The sequence below is a fragment of the Staurois parvus genome, unplaced genomic scaffold (assembly GCF_062004578.1).
Source record: "Staurois parvus isolate SC_StPar_1 unplaced genomic scaffold, SC_StPar_1.0 ptg000446l, whole genome shotgun sequence".
Taxonomy (NCBI): Eukaryota; Metazoa; Chordata; class Amphibia; order Anura; family Ranidae; genus Staurois; species Staurois parvus.
The window spans coordinates 2,552,016-2,576,002 of NW_028318242.1; the positions used below are offsets into that span (position 1 = coordinate 2,552,016).

Below are 23,987 nucleotides of genomic sequence, written 5' to 3' on the forward strand. Positions count from 1 at the left end.
TTTACAGCTTGTAAAATGCCATTAAAACGCCTCAAAAGAAGGCAGTTAGGGAGCATTTTTAACGCTTGTAAAACGCCTGTCTAATGCTATAGTGGCGTTTGGGAAGAAGTCAAGTGTGAACAAGCCCTTAAAGTGAATCAGTCTCAGTGTGCCAAATGTTGCATCATGAGAGCAAGGGCTAAGAAAAACATATGCTGGGGTGTTGGGTACTTCGCAGGGCCCTGGCTGGTGAAGGGGAGAATGAGTAAATATCTACAATGGAGGATGTGGGGTATCAGCTGAACCTGTTACTTTGCCCTGGTTTAAGTAAGTAGAAAGAATATTCTGAGTAACATAATAGGAGCTAGGCCTACAGATATCAAAAACAAATGGCCATTTCAGAGACCTTCTAAGTCCCTCCTCGGAGCACGACAGTTTTGGTGTTTTGGAGGTCTGAGCTCATCGGTTTTGGTGAGTATGGTGCCTTTTCAATAGGTCAGGTCCAAAGCAGCCAACTATATCTGCTCATAGTATGATGACTGCTTGGAGGTTTCAATGAACCCTATGAACAGAGAGCCTAAGGGGCTGCAAGCACTAAGCTATGAACAACCTGAGACAGGTGGGGCTCAGACGGCCTCTTCAATATCTAAAGCTTCCTAGTGCAGGGCATGCATGGGTCGAATTCCAAACAAATTTTCTTTAGAAAATCGTAATTAAGAATTTTCATTCGAATTTCGCACTTTTCGCATTTGAGTGATCGGGCATGATGGATATTTTTGGAAAAAAATAAATTTCTAATCAATGATAGGAGAATCATGGGAGAACTATAATTGAAACAGATATGAGCATGAGTTGTGACCTGGAAAGAAAAGAAGATTCCCAGCCATGAAAACTCTTTTCTATAGCAATATGAGGTGAAATTGAAGGATTGGTTGATCGAATTTCGATATCAATGAACATTAAAGAAAATTCATTCAGATTTTGACCCATGTATGGCCTGCCTTACCAAGAGTTTATTTAAGGTAACCACCTAACCAGCTGGTACAGCTAACAGAATTCAGCCTCTCATCAACAGAAATGCATTTATAAAATAGAACAAACCTAGGTCAGACAAGGACTGTGCACAGTAAATAGTCAAGGCCTTCAACACAAAACTTACTAATAAAGGTTCATGGAGTTTGAAATCTACAGCCTGGAGGAAAAAAAAGAAAGAAAAGCAAGATGACTGAAACCTTTGCATATTCAATATGGTTCCAAAAGGAAATACTTTCCAAAGTAGGTTGAGCTCTAGGGCAAAGGTATTGTCAGAAACTATCAGGCGGAAAAATCATAGGAAACATTAGAATGTATTGTAGGGTGTGTAGGGTGTAGGAGTTGCAGACAGTGGAGAAATCAACCGTTAGGCTCACACCAACAATGGTCTCAGAAAAGTGGTTCACGGTGGAGGTTAGTGGAGGTTCATGGTTTGCAGTGAGCGGCCCAAGAGCAGCCGACAGGCATTCATTGTTGAGGAAAGGGAAGGTTATTACAACCTGCCACTGACCACCAATGCTGGGGAATTATTTGCCACAATGCTGCATGTTCCTTCTTAATGCTTTCAAAGTGTCCCTCCCACTTTCACATTTTGACAACTATGCAGGAGATAGCGTCTCTGAGCTCTGGCACATCCGGCAAATAAATATGATACATATCATATGATTAGGGAACCACTGACCACCAGGGATCCTTGAATATGTTTGGAGAATACCTGAAACTCTAATGTGAGTTGTATACTGATTTTAAGTTGATATATCAGAATAAAGACGTGCTTCACCATTAGTACTTTTTGCCTTTTGGCTCGTTATTTGCGAGCCGTGTAAGGTGGACCATCTCAGGAGAAGTACCACCAGGAGGCTGGACGTCGTTGGACCACCGGTGAACCAGATGTGACCCCCGAGTGTTTGCTGAGGCCCCCGAGTGTCTATCGTGGATGACCGGTCATTGTTCTCATTGCTGTCCAGGCCTTTTCCAGTTGCTGATGGTATACCTGATGACATGCATACAATGCTCAGTTTGTATGTTCCTGTGGTAAGCGCATTATTGTACTAGATTCTTCAGGATTTTAGATCAAGTGAACATCTGAAGCTCCTGCTATTTGTGTACATCTCACATGTGTTCAATCCACAGGAACTTTTTTACTGTGTTTATTCATCATATACCAGATTTTTTATATTCAAGGTTTTGATATTATGTTCCAGCGATTATGCTGAGATTTTGTGTTCAACATTACATCATCTATTTATGGCGCTGCATATTCCAATTATTTGTATTTTGATCTGAGGTGCTGAGGATTGCCTTATTTGCTAGCTGCCGATATTTTGTGTTTTGCGCTCACTTGCCTTATCTTTATTTATGCGTATATATGCAGAAGTTGGGTCTTAACGCTGAGAGACTGCATATATGTGTACCAAAATGCAAGCATTACTGTGCTGAGAGTGGCACCCTGCACGCTCCCAGCACTGTTACCGCCGATCGGGAGTTTTCTGACCGCTGTGACAGCCAATCACCGCAGTCAAATGACCGAAATGCCCACTTTCGCCTCCCAGGGTCTAGAATGTCTTATAGGGCCAGGAGGCACTGGAGAGAAGGGGTTAAATAAGTAAAAAAGATTTCTATATTGTTTCAATGTACCCTGATATTTTGCAATGTTGTTTTCCTTGAAACATAAGAAAAAAGATCAGATTTTTAATTCCAATAATCCAAGCACATTTTGTTTTTCTTCATTAAATGCAAGATTTAAGTGAACACACACATGATTCTCATGGCGAATCTCAACACCTTGGTGAAGGTCACTTAGTGATAGCAGAGCTCTTAACCAAAGGCAATTGGCCTAATAGCATCACCACTCCTCCCGCACTATATAAAGCACACAGTCTTATCTCCACTTGAAATGAATATTGATTTCTACAAGCTTAAATTGGCAAAAGCATTCATCAAAGCGCTAAACAGGGGAAAACTAATGAATCAATTAGAATGGACAAATTTACCAGACAGTTACATCAGCGTTGCACTTCCTCCAATTTCTAAAATGGTGCATCACACTGCACCCTCAGCACTATTTCTATTAAATGTCTTTACTATAAAAAGTCAGACAGGTCACCTTGTGCAAGCAAAGTACTCTGACTGCTCCTACACCATCAAAGCGAAGCCATGGCACCAAGCTTGTAAAAACACTAAGAGATTAAAACTCAGTTTATTTGGTCAATAACCTAAAGCTTTTAAGATCGTATAGTATTTTCATTGTAGTCATAAACATAAACCTCCATTATTCTGATGAAAAAATAAAGACCAGCTCCAAACAACAAGTAAAATCAATCAAGAAGCTGTCAATGCTATCAAAGAAACAAGGCAACCATCCAAAAAGTCTACTTACCATGACTTTTATCATCTCTTGCATGTGAAATTGACAACTCTACTTTTTTGTTGGTGGTGATGCAACCTCTTGCCACTAGATTCTTTTCCTGCAAACCCCTTTAGCAGTATTCTGTTTTCTGTGTATGATCCTGCAGTGGGTTTTGAGAGGTAAAGCAGTGCCAGAACCATTGAATACACTTTGCCAGAATTTTTACAAGTTCAAATTTGTACAAGCTCCAGATAAAGACACTTGTCACTATGGGGAATTAGCTAGCATGGCAACCACATGCAGAAGATGAATCTCAAAATAAGGGTTAAAGATTTGTCCAAAGTTTTTAATTTGACTAGTGTAATGTTAAAGGTGGAAATGGACAATATACCAGTAAAATATATAACACATGCATATATACTTCCTTCCCCTCCCTCCTAGATTGTAAACTCGAAAGAGCAGGGCCCTCGAGCCCTCGTGTATTGTATTGTTACTGTCCTGTCTCATGTTCTGTCCCCCTTGCTATTGTACAGCGCTGAGCATACCCTTTGGCGCTATATAAATACTGTATAATAATAATAATAATATACAGTAGGTGCTCTTTGGGTGAGTAGCATGTGTGTATTCTATTACATCAGCCCACTTAGCAACTCCAGAATTGCACACAATAGTAATACTCAATAGACCAGCTCACACCACTGCCCATTTAGCTATGTACACTATGAAAATGCTAAAATTATTAGTGTTTACAGTGCTTTAAAACAATCCCTAACTGACCACTGCAGCTGAATGCACTGTGGAGATATTAATCCATTATCCCCATTTACAGAAGAGGCACTGAAGTAATTCAAGGCATTCTCTCAGCAGCTCAACCCAGTCACTCCCAGAGCACCCGTTCTGTGATTACATTAGTGACTGGAAGGCTGTCAAGTCACTGCTGGGAGAAAACTACTTCAGTACTTTTGGTGTAAATTGGAGAATGAGTTTTTTAACAGTTCCTGTAGCTACAGAGGTTGGTGATAGCTTGTTTTAAAGTTCATTTACTGCTTATAACATATATGTAAATATGTGAATGTCTTAAAACTGGCCACAATTTACTTTTTGTGATTACATTAGTAACTGGAAGGCTGTCAAGTCAGTGCAGGGACAGGGAGCGTTGGAGAAATACTTCAGTGCTTTTGGTGTAAATTGGAGGATGGGTTTTTCGACAGTTCCTGTAGCTACAGAGGTTGGTGATAGCTTGTTTTAAAGTTTATTTACTGCTTATAGCATGTACTGTACGTAAATATGTGAATGTCATAAAACTGGGCACAGATTTACATTAAAGTCACATTGTACTGATTGGGGTACCTATTTTTTTTTATTCTGTGAGTTTTGTGAACAATCTGATGCAAGTATTTGAGAAAATAACCTTCAGCAAGTTAAATGAGTTAGGGCCAATTCACACTCCGATTTATATGTTCAAGATTAGGTCCTGCTTGCTTGTTTTTGATGAATTTTGCCATGTTCCAGATGCGTTTCATACAAAATAAAATGCAATGTCCTACTTTTGTTGACAGCACTGGAAGGCAGTGTACCTGTGTGAACTAGGGCCATTGGAATCCATGTTAAACATTGTTCATGCATTTTTGATGCATAATAAAAAGATGACTGCATCTGGTGTGAATCAGCCCTAAAACAAGTTAATGATAAGCATCCGCATTTCGTTTTCTTAAATCAGCAGGATTCACTTTGAAATATTCAACTGCTAAAGCTGCCCATAGACATGAGATGAGTTGCCCAGTCCAGTCAACTAACTGATTAAGCGGAGAAATGATTGGACAAGTTAGAAAACCTATAAATAAACTGACTAATGACCTTAGAAAGAGTTAGTCGCACAAATGAAGGTACAAGTTGTTTCTACTTTCCGGCTAATTTGAGAAGTTTAGTAACAAGGAACTTATTTCTGTTTCGTATCTTCATTCAGTCCTTCCGAAAAAAGAAAACAACAAAAGATTCAAGGAAGGACCCGATGGGGAGCTTGCTGAAAAAAAAAGGACCTTACAAAGGATGTTTAGTATTGTTTGTGGTGCCAACACTGTGATGAACTGTATGTTGTCTTTTGGGAGAGTCAATCTGTTTAAAAGTAGTTTGGGAGTAATAGTGGTAGATTATGAGCAAAACTGATTAACTGGCAAGATTTCTATAGTTATCAAGTCACAGTTGAATATCTGCCAGGCTGTTCTATGGTTGCATCCAGTTTTATTAGAAATAGAAGGGGTTTGCCACATGACCAAAACACAGCTTATCATATACACAGTAGTAAAACAGAACCTTTGGAATGTGTAAATAAATGGAAGTAAAATAGAAATAAAGAACCATCCTCTGGAAAGTTCCACAAGAGTTGAGGCATGTAGCATCAAAGAATGTTCACATCAAGAGACATTTTAGTTCTATACAATATTTTTGGAGGTAGTAGGTTCTTGGGTTAGATACACATGGAGACAATTTCAGGATGCGCTCATAGGTATGTTATAATAAGAGTAAGAGGGGCACAGGAAGATATAATAGTTAATGAATAGACAAAGAAAAGCAAGGGGGGGGGGGATTGGGTAAGAAGGAGTACTCAATTTCTGTAGTATGCTCTCTTAACCCAAGATGAGGTTCTGCAGTCCCTTTTAATTTATCTTGTTCTCTGTATTTAAAGGTGCTTTTCTAAATATGCCAAAAGTGTATGAGGTTTTGAGATATCTAACCAAATTTACCATTGAGCCAGTAGTTTGTTTCTGGTATTATTATTATTATTATACAGGATTTATATAGCGCGAACAGTTTACTCAATGCTTTACAATATAACGGGAGACAATACAGCAACAATACAGTTCAATACAAGAGGGTTAGGAGGGCCCTGCTCCTTGGAGCTTACAATCTAGGAGGGAGGGGCTAGTGGTACAAAAGGTAGTAACTGTGGGGGATGGACTGGTAGGAGGAGTAGAAGTTTTTATTATTAGCTGAGGGCAGGATAGGCTTCCCTGAATAGATAGGTTTTCTGAGATCACCTAAAAGTGAGCAGAGTAGGCGATAGTCTGATAAATTGGGGTAGAGAGTTCCAGAGGATGGGGGAAGCTCTGGAGAAGTTCTGGTGATGAGCATGGGAGGAGGAGACAAGGGAGAGTACACTAGAGCAGGAGGTCGTGCGAGGAGCGGAGAGGACGGTTTGGGTGATATTTGGAGACAAGATTGGTGATGTAATTTGGGGTAGAGTTATAAATGGCTTTATATGCTATTGTTAATGTTTTGAATTTTATCCGTTGGCCAATGGGAAGCCAGTGGAGGGATTGGCAGAGAGGGGTGGTAGATACAGAATGGTTAGTAAGGTGGATGAGTCTGGCAGCAGCATTCATGATAGACTTAACAGGGGATAGCCTGCGATGAGGTAGGCCAAAGAGGAGGGAGTTGCAATAATCAAGGCGAGATACAACCTGGGAGTGAATAAGTTGCTTAGTGGTTTCAGAGGTTAAGAACGGGTGTATCTTGGAGATGTTGCGGAGGTGAAGTCTACAACATTTGGACAGTGATTGGATTTGGGACTGGAAGGACAGATGGGAGTCTAGGATTACACCTAGTACCCTGGCATGAGGGGACGAACTGATGGTTGTGTTATTGATCTTGATAGAGAAGTCAGGGGACGGGGCACGGGCTGGAGGGAATACTAAGAGCTCAGTTTTGGAAAGATTATTATAATCTGCAAATAGTTGCTCCATTTTCGTGATGTCATATACCCTATCTACCCATAGTCGATAGTTGGGGTGGAGTAAGTTTTCCAAAATAGAGGGATAAGCTGGCAAGCCGTAGTAATAAAATGGTTTAATTTTTTATCTGGTTAGAAAACAGAAAAGATAGAATGTACAGCCATTTCAGGTGTGGGATTAATATAGTCAAGGTACATTTGGTTGTAGAACCTAAATGTTTTGTTCCAAAATGTTCGATTGCAAGAATTGTTCCACCATACGTTGAAGTAAGTTACCTTCTGCGCTCTGCACCTCCAGAATACTGTATACTATTTTATCTACCTGCAAAAATATTCGGCATATTGAAACTGCATATCTGTACCAATAGGACAGGATTTTGTATGCTCGGCTGTTTTAATAAAAGGGCAAATGAATATACCAAAAAAAAAAACAAAAAAAAAAACTAAGGGACTTTTAGCAACAATCGATTTAGCAGCAGGCAGTCTAACTTATGGTTTTCCAATGACTTATATGTATAACTAATATGTCAACAATCTAGGAAGATAGCGACCCCATGATGTCCTTACATCGAAACTTTACTGCAAGCCTAAATCCTACATGAATCTCTAAAACAGTTTATGCCCTAGCTCAACAATGAGCTTTCTTTCCAAGATATTAGAACCAAAAAGATGTTCCAGGCACTGCTTATCACACAAGAGGAAACTACATACCAGGTCAAGTTCCCAGGTAATACCTAGGCATTGGATCACAAATAAAATTAAGCCAAGGTATGCAGGGGACAAGTGTATGTTACTTCACTACAGAGCCATACCATGTGCCTGACGCCTGGTCACCCATTGTGTGCCATGGTTCCTTTCATCAGCCACCAAGTCAATACTTCTTCTTGCTGTAACTTAGGTGGTGGCACAAGTAACTGCAGAAGGCTACCAGACATCAGACACGCCTGGAAGTGTAGGATACTGAAGATCCTTTAGAAAGTTTAGGTGTGACCCAGGAAGCAGGAAAAGTAATTATTAGTTAAAAGGTCACTTTAAAGTGCATGTGCTGTCCATCATAAACATGGCTTATTTCAGTAAAATAAGGCAAAATGGTTATATGCTGTTTGAAAAACTAACTTCCCCAGGTAATCAAAAGCATAAAATATGTTTTTATAAATTGAATGAAAAAAATAAAACATGAGAACAAAAGTTCACAAAAAAGTGGCATACGCAACTACTGACTCCTTATAAAATAGATATAAAGTGATACTTACCTTGTATTGTGGACAATGCCAGGTTCCATTGAACACAGTGGGTTACCCAAATAGCAGGGTGTTTCTGCAAATGAATCTATACTGGACGAGGGTGCGTTTCCCTACGCACCATCTGGCCAACTGATGAATCTAAAATATAACCTTTATTCAAATATATTAAAAAAAGTATGCTCAGCTGTAATTAATGCCTATTGGAGTGGAATGTACTGAGCACACAAATATAACTGGATACAATTGCAATTATTTACCTTACATCCAAATGGTTAATAACACCAGACCAAATAAAATACCATACCATTTTAGATGAAGTGACGGCATACAAAGAGGCACTGTAGTTTGATCATCAGCCTATCAGGTTGAATATATAATCTCTGTTAGGGAATGGAGTTGCCCCATGGATAAAACTAATTGGATAGTATAATCTATCTTACTACAGATATGTAATACGGGTACACTTATCCACGGCTTAAATGTCAGCCTCTCATGGACATACAGTACATCACCATATCCACCAAAAATACCTCAGTGTCTTCAGGAATGCAAATGATGCACTGTAAAAAGCAGTACAGACCTCTCAAAAAAAAAAGGGGGGAGAGAGGAGTGAATACCATGTGCATTCAAAAAGTGCTCCCCAAAGAAAGACCCAAAGAGAAAAAGAAACTCTACATGTTTTGCTTCACAAAAAAGTTTCGCCAGGAGTATGAAAGAATTAAAATAGGTCACATAGTGGCTGGAAGTTGTGCTCATGTCAATTAATCTGAATGGTTGTTGGCTCTGGCCCATCCTTTCCTATTTCTAACTACTGGTTAGTAAGGCTACCTATTGAAGCCAATAATTATATGATATAAGAGGGGATCCTTTGACCACAGAATCTCATCACTGTTTGCAGACAGAAGCACTAAGTTGGCGATCCTTGACGAAGAGGTGCCAGCAATACAAGGTAAGTATCAGTTGGATAAGTTTAATATATTATTTTCAACCCAAGTTCAAACTTTGACAATGCACCCTGTGGTTGTATTTTACATTTCCAACTGGGACTAATATTTCATTGTTTCCTCAAAGAGTAGGTCTTGCTTAGGACAGCCACAGACAGGAATGGGTGCTGTTGATTGAATGTAGATGCTGCAGGCACCATCTCTTCATTAACCTATAATAATATTTCTCAGACAGACAAACATCACCATTCTTGGAATGCAATTATTTAATAACATGCACTTGACTTCTGTGAACATAATAAATTGTGCTTCTTCCGTGGTATATGGATTTCTTAGCTGATAACACTAAAGGAAGGGATATTAGTATGCACAAGACTGTCTTTATGTTATAGGGAACCCTGTGCAAAATTTGAACACAGCATCTTCCATGAAGAAAGATAGTGTTTTCTAATCTCCCTTGTCGCTGAAGAGGACTTCAAGCAAAGATACTGGTGTACAGAACTCTTCTCTGATCTCCCGCTTCCCTGTTCTAAAACCCATATGACAAGGCGAGGACCGTATCAATCAGCATATGTTCAACACAAAGCCCATATTCTCCAATACATAGACCCCCCATTTCTGGCTGTACATCACAAGCTGGGAATTTGGCAGTAAAAAATTCATTTTGTAATTCCAGGTTTACTGAAAAATTGGGATGGAGATGGAAACCACTATTCCCATTCCTTATATCAAAATTGCAGAGCTAAAATAATAATGATAATATCAAATGGCAATATAAAGTGATAAGTGAAACAGCGCTACCAAGGAGCACAGTAAAGTGAAAATATTGCGTCGTCTAAGGTTCCTAACTCACATTCATACATACACATACTAGGGCCAATTTAGACAGGATCCAATTAACCTAGCAGCATGTCCTTGGAGTGTAGGAGGAAACCGGAGTAGCCGGAGGAAACCCAGGCAGGCACAGGGAGAACAAACAGAGAACATGCAAGGCAGGAGGTGCCATGGCTGGGATTTGAACCAATCACCCTAGTAGTACTGCCAGGCGGAAGTGATAACCATTTAGCCACTGTGCTGTGAAAGTTATAGCATTTACAAATGGCGGTATATATATTGGAATTTTTTTTCACTAGTACTGGCGGCGATCAGCGGCTTATAGCGAGGCTGTGGCGGGCATTCTGACACTGGGCGGAACTGACTTGATGTCACTGACATCCCTAGTGACACCAATACAGTGATCAGTGCTAATAAAAAGCACTGACACTGTACTAATGGCACTAGGCAAGAAGGAGTTAACATGTGGGGCGATCAAAGGGTTAACTGTGTGCTGTTTCACATTATGTACTGTGTGTGTGCTTCACTGTAAACACACTGCTTTGTATGACTCTGCTATGCAGAGCCATACAAAGCAGTGTGCAGGAGCTGACAGAAGAGAGGTCTGTATTGTTTATGCACAGGTCTCCCCCCCCCCGCCCGTTGGTAATACTCAGCGATCACTGGGTGCCGGGGAGTAATCACCAGCCGGAACTCGGTGATTAACAGCTGAGGCTATGAATGTTGGTGCATGTGTGCCCCCTACCCGGTAATGCAAAATCACGTATATATATATATATATATATATATATACACACACACGATTTTGCGCATCCCTGCCACCCTGTAGCAGTATTTCTGCTATAGGGTGAGGGGGAGCGGTTAAAAAAGTCCCTGACCCTTTCCAAAAATGCAACAGCTCTAAAAAGCATAGATGTGTACATGTTCCATAGGAAATTATGTTAAATGGACTGTAGTGCATTTCTGCAAAAAGCACAAAAACGCATTGGTGTGAATGGAGCCTTAGTCTTTCCTTCTACTAGAAGAGAGAGCATTTCACACAATTGGACTTTCAATATCACTTTGGTTTCCTGTGCAGCAAAATGCAGCCACTGATGGCAGGAGTGTGCAGGTAGATTTTTTCTGTTCTAATGAATAAGTGCAAAAGTTAGGCAGCCAATAAATACTGTATGTTAAAGTTTAACTGTAAGCTGAATGTCATGCCAAAATTCATAGCATGTAATCAAACCAGACAAACGTCAAGTGGGTTTCTGTAGAACAGAAGCACCACCACTTCCTTGCAAGCACTCCACCCTTTTTAGTGCAAAGGAAAAAAAAATGACAGAATAAACCACTGAAAAGTGGGTGGACTTTACCACCGAGTAAACAAAAGTGTGTTATGTGGTATGCATAAAGAAAAAAAAAAGAACACATGGGGGGAAAAATGTTCTCATCAACACAGCTAAGCAATACTCACTATTATAATTAATGAGAAACACATTGTTCCACGTACAGGCACATACCACAAACGTAGGATAGATGCTAATGAATGATTGATTCAACCACTTACCATGTGCCTGTTTGATAAGGGATTAGACAGCAGTCAGAAATCTCAGAGGCTGACAAAAGAGCCAAAACAAGAAAACAGTAAATGATACAATACAAAAAGAAACAAAAGCGAACAACTATCTACAGCTGGCCATAGGCCGAACGAAATTCATCTGCTTCAGCAGCGTCAGGCCAAATTTCGATCCACCTATGGCCATTCCTGTCCATGAGAAGTTGATCTAACTATCGATTTCTCATTATTGGGTTTGTTGGAAATTTTTGCTTCCATCACCGCAGGCTGCCAATCAGTTGCAGCTCTGATCAGAGCAGGGGCGGACTGACCATTTGGAAACTCGGGCACTGCCCAAGGGCCCGGGGTCAGTAGGTGGCCCCATGAGATGCCCCTGGTACCTTTTTCATAGGCTTTTTTGAGTTTGGGCAAGGACACAGGGGCCCCATGATCCCCTATTGCCTGGGGGCCCCATGAGTTGTCAGTCCGCCCCTGGATCAGAGTATTATGAAGGTGGGGGAGTCCCTGCTGTCAGAATGCAATGACATAGCAATATGATTCCCCCATCCTCACATTCAAGATGTTTAGTGTTTTAACTTAGCCCGCTGGCTAAACAAAAAATTAGAGCCATGTATGGCCAGCTTAAAGTGCTACTAAACCCAGGACCCTACATTCATTATATCTTGTCTTCCACAGTACACACAACATGGAAATGCAATTATTTTAGTAAATATAAACTGATAAATACCTTTTCTCATCAGAAGTTAGAGCAGTCTTGTGACTTCTATCAGTGTCCAGCAGAGCACTAGCTAAAGCTTGTAGGAGGAGTTTTCTTTCTGCTCTAGGAGGATGGAAATCCACTGACCTCTGTCTGGACAGTGCTGATTGGCCCTGTGCTGATCACACACACTCTCCCAAGAAAAAAATAACCTCTCTAGCAATACTCACCAAACTGAGAATGTGCAGAGTGACTCCACACGATATGTCTTATCAGGAGATAAGAGGGGGACACTGGAAGAAGGGGAGGATCAGACAAGTCAGGATCAAACAATGCGTTTACACAATGCAGAGGATTAACCCCTTAGGTTCCACAGTGAGTAACAAGCATGCTTTACTGCATATACAGACTGATTTTACTGTTGAGGGTTTAGTAACACTTTAAGCAAAAGGGACTGTACTGCACAGGGCCAATCAGCACTGTCTAGACAGAGTTCAGGGGTTCTGCATCCTACTAGAGCAGAAAGAAAACTCCTCCTACAAGCTTTAACATGTGCTCTGCTGGACACTGATAGAAGTCATAAGACTGCTCTAACTACTGATGAGAAAAGGTATTTAGCAGTTTATATTTACTAAAATAATTGCATTTCCATGTTGTGTGTACTGTGGGAGACACTATAGTGAACGCAGGGTCTTGGGTTTAGTAACACTTTAACCTCCTTGACGGTATTCCCGAGTGTAGCTCGGGGTAACATTTCAGTACCAAAAGCGGTAACCCCGAGCTACACTCGGGCTTACCCTGCGGCACTGCTCCGGCATGTTGTCTTCACTTACCTTACCCTGCGCTCCCACGATGTGTCCCCTGCAGCGTCCCCGGCCATCTCCTCCGGCCGATGCCGGCATCCGGCTTCTGTGTCCTGTCCCTGTGACGTCGGGACGTACGGGCGCCGCCGCCGCCGGCGGCGGGAAATTTAAAAATTTTAAAAAATGTCATTTTTTTTTTTTTACATTTTTCATAGTAAAACATTGCTGTTTCAACCAATTTCACATACATATTGTTCCTAGTGCTTTGTCCTGCGCCCTGCCTGCATTTTGTCTGTTCTTTCTGCCTGGAAACTGAGAAATGTCCATGGCGTCCAAAAAGTGTCCCTTTAGGTCAAAAGCGGTTTAGATCAGCTAGAGAACAGTGATAGTAAATCAGAACCACTTGCAGAATTGAGTGATAATGATTCGTGGGGGAAATTCGTCATCAGACACTGAAAACGATTTTGCAGCTTTGCTCAGAGATGTGCGAACTTGGCGCTATATTTCACATTTCAGTGTTTTTGGTTTGATTATATTATTGAATTAAATTTTTTATTATTTTTATATTATTTTTATGATTATTTATTAAATTATAATTTATGATTTTGTGTTTCAAATTTTATCATACCCGGGATGTTTACTAGACTCTTGTTCGGACAGATTTCAGTGAGTTTTTCCTAAAAATTACAGCCTACAATAAAAAAAATACATATTTCCATGCAAAAAAATGGTACCGCTTTCAGCACCAAAAATCTGAAATAATCATACCGCCAGGGAGGTTAAATAGGTCAGCTTTGGCAGACAGTACTGCCTGCTGAATGCAATAGTGGCATCATCATGCCAGCAACATGTGTAAACCCCCATACTGGGTTAAACCAAGTGTGTTTTATTACCACCCCCCAACGATAAGTGTAATCTAAGCCTGACTCAGTGCTGATAGCAAGCATCACCCCCACAGTTATTACTTTTTATATCATTGACCCTCCCTTAGATTGTAAGCTCTAAAGATCAGGGCCCTCTGATTCCTCCTGTATTGAATTATATTGTAAATGTGCTGTCTGACCTCATTTTGCAAAGCACTGCGTAAACTGTTGGACTGTAAAATATAAATCCTGTCAAATAATAATAATAAGGTCCTATAACACAGGTACCGTCAGGATTACATTTGTTCCATAGGAATCAGCTGTTCACTTATACTCACTCCATATGTCCCTAATCAAAATAATGGGAGCTGTTAGCAGTCAAAACCTAGCTGGGTTTATTACTGTACCCCCTACTCTGGGAGCATTTCATTATAGGGGCCCCTTCACACCGGATGCATAGGGTAACTTTACCCAAAGACGTCCCAATGCATAGACAAGCCAAAGGCTTTTTTCCCCAATCATGGCAATTCACGCCACCACACCGTGTGATGTGGAGTTCTCCTATTGGTTGAGGCAACACTTCCAGCGCCCTGGTCCTCTCTCACTGGCTCCAAAGGCAGGAGAACTCTCATGAGTGGTGAGGAGACCACTGCCCCAGAAGATAACAAGCAGGGAAACATGTTTGGTCCCAAGAGCAGGAAATTACCTTGGCTCATAAATGAAACTGTGACTTTGAACCATTACACTAGAGGAAGACATGTTTCTAATCAAGTCTGGGGAGTAAGGTAATTGATGCACAATGCACTACTTAAATGTCATTTTTGCCTGGAGTTGGGCTTTAAATTCCCAAACGTAACCAAAATGTTTTACAGTATATGAGATTATAGGATGGCTAGGTGAAGCAATTTCCTTTCTACTGCTCACTTCCTCATCTCAAACCGTGAATGTTATGTGTATAGATCACATGGAGAAAACCGTTTTCATGCAGGATATATAACATACAGCTAACCATTACTTTAATGGTAGCCCCACCAGCTGCTTATAGTCCCCTTCCTTTTGCTTCTCTGCTGCTCTGTATGACTGCTGGGATCAAACAGAGAAAGCCCTGTGTATGCTCTAAGTTGTGACGAAGGCTGGCCATACACTATACAATGTTCTGTCCAATTTCTGCCCAATTTCCTTTAGATTTAACTTCAACTATGTAGTGCAAGGGCCCACCTGATTGGATACAATTGAAAGTGTTGTTCATGTTTAACCTCATATGGGTTTTGGTCAGGGGCGGACTGACAACTCATGGGGCCCCCAGGCAATAGGGGATCATGGGGCCCCTGTGTCCTTGCCCAAACTCAAAAAAGCCTATGAAAAAGGTACCAGGGGCATCTCATGGGGCCCCCTCCTGACCCCGGCCCTCGGGCAGTGCCCGAGTTTCCAAATGGTCAGTCCGCCCCTGATTTTGGTAAATCTAAAGATAAAAGCTCAAGAAAATTGTATAATGTATGGCCAGTCTTAGGCTGGCCATACATTATACAATTTTCTTGAGATTTTTGCTTTAGATTTACCAAAAACCATATAATAGTAGGTCAAACCCAAACAACACTTTCAGTTGTATCCAATTGGGCAGGCCCTTGCACTACATAGTTGAAGGTAAATCTAAAGGAAATTGGGCAGAAATTGGATAGAAAATTGTATAGTGTTTGGCCAGCCTTACAAAGGGTTGAGAGATCTCTTCCCACCACTGACAGTTCTGCGGGTCTAAGTGGCCAATCACCAAGCACCAGCAGTATTACATATGAGTCAGCGCTCCCCATACTGAGAAGTATTTCTGTGTTCATGGTGGACAAACACAAGGCAGTGGGGAACCAAAAGGAGGATGAGGGTGTGCTGCTAGGCAGGGGTGAAGTTATTGAACTTGTTGCTTGCCATTCATTGACAAAGAACTAATTTGCTGTATAGTGACTATTTTGCCACCAGTGTCAGTAAACTAAAGGCAAAGCTGCACTGTAGGCACCACAATGTGCTTTACCTTGATAATCTTTTTCAAAGTCTTGCCAGAGCCATCTACAAAACGCCACTTGACACTTGATTTAGAATGTGCACAACCTATTTCCATGCATTGGCATCTGTGGAGCACATCTAAGCCGACGCAAATACTTCTGCCTGGCAGTAATAGGGTCATTGGTCCGAATCCCAACCACGGCAACACCTGCCTGGAGTTTTCATGTTCTCCCTGTGCCTGCGTGAGTTTCCTCCAGGTACACCGGTTTCCTCCCACACTCCAAAGACATGCTGGTAGGTTAATTGGCTCCTGTCTAAATTGTCCCTAATATGTGTATGTATGAATGTGAGTTAGGGACCTTAGATTGTATGCCCTTTGAGGGCTAGAGACTGGTGTGAATTTACAATATATATATGTAAAGCACTGCATAAATTGATGGCGTTATATAAGTACCTGTAATAAATAAATAAATACTGCCTTTTGTAAAGGAAACACTAGAGGATCCAGTGGCACATTTAAGAGCATTACACTCACACTGCAATTAAGATGAAGCAATGTATGGTGTCTACTGCACAAGTTTGCCTCTACTGACAATTATGGCAGCACATGCACAAATAGAAAATGCGTCCCATTAAAAGAATAAAAGAGTCCAAATTAATTGATTAGTTTGTACTAAGAAACAGCCAATGCGCTTTGTGGGTCAAAGAATCCCCCCCGCCCCCTTCATCAGGGCTTCAGTTAAAATAATAACGTTGAACTCTTTCTTATACTATATATAGCAAACAAATATCAAGTTGACAACACTCCCAACTCTCAGTCTGGGTTCACACTAATGAGGTGCAGCACCTCGCATGTGATTCGCACGGGAACCGAACCGCATTCATGTGCAAATCACATGCAAATTCTGTGCCGTGCAATTTGAGCCATACATTTTGTATGACTCAAATCGCACCACATCCGCACCAAAAAAGTGCAGGACCTTTTTTTGATCCGCACTAGAATTGGATCACATGGGTATTCCTATCCATGCGATCCAATTCTGCACATCGCACTGCATTTCGAGAAACGATTTTGGGGTGTTGTTAATTTAACATACACACCCACACGGTTCACATGAACAGGGTGCGATTGTGATGCGGTGTGGAATTCGCACAGAAACCAGTGCGAATTCCGCACCGCATCAGTGTGAACCCAGGGTCAAAGCAGATATTTTTATTCTAGAAATATCAGGGTAATCAATCAAAGCTCAGCTGTCATCAATATTAAAGTAAACCACAGCTTAAAAGAAAAAGTCCCCTGCAAGGTAATGTCATAATGTGCCAGTATGCATTGCTTACTGGCACATTATGCAGGACTTACCTTAAAACGAAGCCCTCCAGCGGGGCACTGTCACTGATGTAGAGGGTTCCATCTTCACTCAGTCTTCCTTCCAGGTTTGCAAGCCCTGGCCGTCTGACTGACCATGCCGCGATGACATCACTCCCACGCATGTGCATGGGAGTCATGGACCACAGTACAGTGCTCTGAAGGAACTTCACAGGTATGTGGTTCTTTCAAAGCACATGCAGCGACTCTCAAAAAGAGCGAATATCTCCTAAACAGTGCACGCTTAGGAGATTTTCATTTTACCTACGGGTAAGATTTATTATAAGGTAAAAGCATAGAAAAGAGTTTACTACCACTTTAACCACACCAACATGAGGTTATAGTGGATGGTCTTGCCTCTGAATTTGTTTTATACATCAAGAAGTAAATATTTTGTATGAGTAAAAGTTTTTGCATGCTGCCTATGTTGACTATATGCTACTAAATTATGTAAGTTTTGTTGTCCTCAGACCTCCTTGCTAAATTGATACATTATTTTTAAAGTTGGTGTTTATAGGTAACAATGCAACAATGGTATGGAATCATAATATCCTGACTGATGACAGCTAAATTTAGGCTCTGGAAGGAAGAGGAGCATTGCTGGTTAAAATGGAGTCTGACATCTGGGGATATTACTCTATGATTAAGCTCTAATATGCGTGAAACGCGTTAGTGATTCCATCTGCTTGCTGTACCCTGATTTTTTATGAAATGAAGATATCTGTATCAAGAGCTTGGAGTGACGTCAACCTGTCATTTGGTTGGCCTATATGTCTCAGCGACGAGCTGGATGTGCATCCAAGGAATCTTTTGTGAGCATGAGTGAACCAGCTTGGAGTGGTAACATTTATTTGGTATTCTGCACTGTTCCTAGTGTTTAATTTTGATTTGTACATTCAGAGTAGTATTAAATACAATGCTAGCCATAGAGGAACAGATGTCTTGATGAGAACATGAGGCACCTTCTACCCTAGGGGAATGAGGCCAAGTACTAACGCCCTCAATCTTCATAGCCCAAAACAGGGCACAGCTCTGCAGTGTTCTCTGCATTGAATACAATGTATCCAGGCATTATCAATTCTTCTTAAGCTGGGTAAACAGTATAAGAAAATCGGAAGAAAAATTCTGTATGAGGAATGATTGTTCAATTATCTGTTCGTTAGTATAGTGCTCTCAACAGCTGATTCTGACTGTTCAGATGAAAAAAAAAAACCAAGGTATAAATTAGAAATGTTTTATCGTAAGTGAACACAACATTCTCAATGTGTACAGTATTCACATGGAACTAACTGAAAAGAAAAAACGCACATGATCAGAAGCAAAGAACAACCCAGAAGAAGGTGGCAATGAACATAGAAATTGTACACAAGAAAGAACATTTGCTTTTTTCGTTCGAGAATTTTCGAACAAACTAATACCATTGTCAGTTACATCATGATACGTGGAAAATTGGACGATCGTTCATCCAATTTTCTCACAGTGCGTACCCCACTTTAGTTTTATATAAACCAACAGAAAAAGCCAAAATCATTTACTCAACAAACACAGGTCGATGGAATGTGCGTCTGAATAAAGCAAACTGACAATGATTTCCTCCTTTTCACAATTATTGAACATTATATATTTATTATGTATTTCAACCATAAGACATCATTCACACTGTAGACAACCAGCACATTGTGTGGTATATCTTCTGAGCTCTTATCTTCAAAAGGCTACTGTAAAACAACCGACAATATACACAACTTGGAAAATCAGTTAGGTCTGCCATATCTGGAGAGAATATATGGCCTGATGAGGATGATAAAACACACATGATACATAGATAACATATGTACCAAGAATGCTCCTTGTAAATGAACAGCAAAAAAAAAAAAACATTGATGCAAGCGAATACAAATGATCGCTTGTTGGGCATGCAGTCCTGAGACCGGAGGACAATCTTCGTTGTACTTCTTGCACCAGTCCATGTCAGGTGAAAGGAGACTCTATCACATGTCAGATTATTTCCTAATGAGCTTGTAAAAACCTATATGATTCAACAGCTTTAAGGGATCCATTAAAAGAGTGATCATGTTAGCGTAGCCTATTTAGGGCTAAAATACTGAGGTGATTCTAATCTCATGAGCAATTAGGCACTCCTTGGCAATGACCTCATTTGCACCACATTTCTTTCAACAAGCTGCAAATATGTTAATTACTGACAAGGGATTCCTGCAAAGCAGTCAAAAACAGTGAACAGTACAAAAATGCATAAGCAGAAGTTGCTTTCAATGAAAGCCAGCTGTCAACATAGTCAGAAAAATAGGAAGATGAAGTTCTAGTCAAATCTTGACCCTTCAGTCATGGTCAACCCTGCACCTGCCTATAGAGCATCCTTATATATCCATGATGCCACCAACCGCTTTGAAGGACCAACAACAATGCCCAGAAGGTGCCTTGGGTACCCTGGGTATGAAGGCAAGTATATTTTATAATATTTCTCCTAATGTGTATGAGCAATTTTTAACATATTCAGCTGATTTGTGAAACCTTGTACTTAATACTATTCTCCAAGCCCAAACGGTTTCCTAACTCCCGCAGGAGCACTAGAAATAGATAGCATCTGAAGCCAAGCGTGACAGGTAGAGATCTCCACAAACTTTCCACCGCTTAATAACTCTAGATCTTATAAATGTTTGGAAATATGTTTTTTTACAAAGAATAACATAAATGTTCTAAGATTTTTTTTACCAGGTTTGTGACAGGTTTACTTTGAGTCACCCGGTAGGATGAGATTAAATTTAGCCAGCCAAGATAAAAAAAATTGTGGGCTGACCTCCTACTAAAAATACCAATGGCCTGGATGATTCACTGGCCACAAAAAGGAATTCCAGCTTTTTTTCTGACTTTGAAGCAAGGCACATTCAGGAAACTAGCATTTTTAGAAAGACCCCTGCTGTAGTAGCCTATTTCTCTCATGACAGTTTAGCCCTTTAAACCTAATGTGTCAGCATGGTCCTTGTTCAGGATGTAACACTCACGACCAAATGATATTGGAGTCGCTACATTTGTTCCTGAATAATATGAAAGAAAAATCAGTCACTTGATATATAATGTAAGCTGCCATTAAATGGAGATTTTAACATGCCCCCGTAATCATTTCATTGAGCTATTGGTGTCCAAGATCATACCAGGCTAAGTAGTCTGAAGGTGTGTGGTCCCCTTAGTGTATATCAATACGTAAAGACAGCACTTTACTATAATGCTGATTAAAAACTGAATTTTAAACGTTTTTTTTTCTTTTAAATCAGGATGTTGTGGTTTACCTAAGCATGACCCCACCTATAAGTGAAAAAATTTCTCATCTGATCTGACACTTGATAGAAAACCACAACCAAACTGTGTATTTCCACGCCTTCTTGTGAAAACGCTTCTCAGTTATGATGTAAAAAGTCACTGTTAAAAGTTCACTATTTTCACCTTTACTAATCAGATTTAACAGTAAAACAATTAAATAAAACCAAATATCCATCATTTACATTATAAGAAAAGTTTTATCTCATACAAACAGTGTGATTCTTAAATATTATATAGATATGTCTTTCTCAACTAGGGGTTCCACCAGAGGCTGCTAGCATGGTTCTTAAACGCTACATACTGTAGATCCGTCTTTTTCAGCTAGCGTTACTCTAGCACAGGGGTATCCAAACGTTCTAAGCCAAGGGCCCATTTAATGTCCTTCAGGCTTCCACTATGGCCAGTGGAAGTAGAAAATGCCCCAGCATCAGCGCTCCATTATTGGTTTCAATGGGAGGAATACTGCCCCATTGTTGATATCAATGAGAAGAATAGTGCCCTATTGTTGATATCAATGAGAAGAATAGTGCCCCATTGATGGTGTCAGTTGGTGGAATAGTGCCCCAAGGGCCAGATAAAGGCAAGCAAAGGGCCACATCCAGCCCCCGGGTCACAGTTTGGGGACCACTGCTCTAGAGGTTGCTAACATGATTCTTCAATACTACATAAATCAGTCTTTCTCAAGCAAGGTTCTGTAGAACTCTAGGGTTCCTTAAGAATATGCTTGTGTGATTCCCAAATACCTCTTAGATAAGCCTTTCACAATCTGAGTTCCTCCAGAGTTTGCTAGAATGATTCTCAAATATTACATTGATTGATAAGCTTTTCTCAACCAGGGTTCCTCCAGAGGTTGTTAGCGGATTCATAAATAGATCAGCCTTTCTCAACCAGGGTTCTGTGGTACCCTAGGTTTCCTCTAGAGCAACCTTTCTCAACCTTTCTACCCTAGAGGAACCCTTAAACTGGGTTTAGCAGGGGTTCCCTGAGACATGAAAAGTTTATATTGGTGGTCAGTGGGAAAAATGCCTTTTACATTTGTTCACCAGTGGGAAGAATACCCCCTTTACAGTGGTGGTCAGAATGCTACTCTTACAGATAGCTAAAAAGATCAATGGTGTCAAAGTGACATTGACCCTGGAACTATGCCAGCACCATAAAATGGGGATTCAATCACCGACAGCTCAAGGAACCACTAGCAAGCTCCTGAGGAACCTTAGGGTTCAATGGAACCTTTGTTAAGGATGGCTGTTCTAGAGGTTGCCAGCATGATTTATAAATAAGACATAGATCAGCCTTTCTCAACTAGGTATCCTCTAGAGGCTGATAGGGGTTCCTTGAGTGACGAGCATCGTCTTCTCAGATGAATCCCAACTGACAACAGTTAGTTCAAACTTAAAAGGGGGAATTTTACCCAAATGCCACAAATGTAAGGAACATCCTTCCCAGTGACCATCCCACTAAAATACTGTAATAAGTCATTAGCAGGGGTGTCCTGAAGCTGAAAAGTTATTTCATGGAGTTCCTCCATGTCAAAAAGCTGAGAAAGACTGATATTGATGCTAGAAAAATGCTTCACAAGTGGCAATGGAATAGTCCATATTGCAGGGTTGGGTCCACTTTTATCAAACCCTCTTTATGCGCATGTATGAATTAGACAGATACACCATGTACAAATTACATCTACTTTCATTTTTTTTTTAGAAACGGATTACCGCATCTAACATCACTCTCTAATGTTCTGAGAAAAAGCTAACTAGAAGTACAGGGCTCAGCTTCCACATGACAATTATGTTCCAAAAACTGAAACACGACCGAAATCTGTAATTTTTTCGAAACGCATGCTTAACTCTTCAGTTCTTTTCTAAGCAACAAGCCGCCTTGAGTTTGTATTCAAGTCACTGTGGGCCTTGCTTTACAAAGATTTTCCACTGGGAAAGAATAATGAAAGCTTTGTTGCACTAAAAAAAAAAAAGAAGCCTTTGCTGTCCAGGGAGAGGTTTTGCCAGAAGGCAAATCACACAGACATGGGCAAAAAAAAAAAATTCAGTTGCTCTCAGAGGGGCAGCTGCAAAGACAGATCACCCACACAGCTTTAACAAAAGAGGGTCAACTTGCAACAACAGAATCTACTGCTTGATAACAAGAGATATCTGCATGTTCTAACTCCTGCTGCTGGAGGCTGATAGACAGATGCCCTCCAGATGTCACAAGAGCCTTCTAGTGCCATCCAGGTCATGGGCAGACTTGGCTACCTGCTTCTCCTGCCACTGATCACTGCCAGACAGCAGCACACTGGCAAGTTGATGGATTGTGTTTGGACAGATAGGCGATCATGGTTGTCAGCACCTCTTGGCATCACCGCCTGTACCCACCATGGTGCAGGAATTAGTCCCTGATCAGAGCTGACTGCTGGTCCATGTGGCTCACAGCTCCAGCAATGCACCAATGACACTGATCACTCAGAATGGGGCATCAGTAAACTTTGTGCTCTGAGGATGTTCGGGCATTCGATGCCATCAGACGCTGGGAAGACATGACATTGGCAGGCATTCACTCACCAATCTTGATCCTCACACTCTGGAAGACCCGGATCCCCTCGTCCTCCACCGCCATGGTGTGCGCTACTGTAGCAGGGTATGGCTGTGCACGGCGAGGGTCTGCCCCAGTCACTGTACTGCTGTTCCGGCCAGAGCAGCTCTGAGCCCGAGCGGTATATGAAAGGACACATCCCCGGCATCCCTTTAGATGTGCATGCTCCTCCCTGCTGGCCGCTGGGTGGTGCAGACTTCAGCTGTGCGATCTGCTGAACTGTTGTGTGATCACAAGCCATCGCAGCTAAGAAGGTTGGAGCACTTGTCTGCCTCATCTACAGATGGAAACTCCATTCAGATTTTAGGCTCGTGTACACTGGGGCTTGTGGCAGGAGAAAAGCAGCTTCCATAACGCGCCTAGGTCTCATTCGTGCAAACGCGCCTAGGTCTCATTCGTGCAAACGCGCCTAGGTCTCATTCGTGCAAACGCGCCTAGGTCTCATTCGTGCAGACGCGCCTAGGTCTCATTCGTGCAAACGCGCCTAGGTCTCATTCGTGCAAACGCGCCTAGGTCTCATTCGTGTAAACGCGCCTAGGTCTCATTCGTGCAAACGCGCCTAGGTCTCATTCGTGCAAACGCGCCTAGGTCTCATTCGTGCAAACGCGCCTAGGTCTCATTCGTGCAAACGCGCCTAGGTCTCATTCGTGTAAACGCGCCTAGG

The 23,987-nt window shown here is 41.2% G+C and overlaps 1 protein-coding gene across 2 annotated transcripts in view; it reads right to left on the minus strand.

Annotated features, from left to right (window-relative positions):
* RASA3 (RAS p21 protein activator 3) overlaps positions 1 to 23,463 on the minus strand; it is a 288,551-nt gene extending 265,088 nt beyond the window's left edge. For both annotated transcript variants that reach the window (XM_089688122.1, XM_089688121.1), the window contains exon 1: positions 23,293 to 23,463. In XM_089688122.1, the coding sequence (XP_089544248.1) occupies positions 23,293 to 23,347 (55 nt within the window). In that variant the 5' untranslated portion in view covers positions 23,348 to 23,463. The remainder of the gene's footprint in view (positions 1 to 23,292) is intronic.
* Between the last annotated feature and the right edge of the window lie 524 nt (positions 23,464 to 23,987).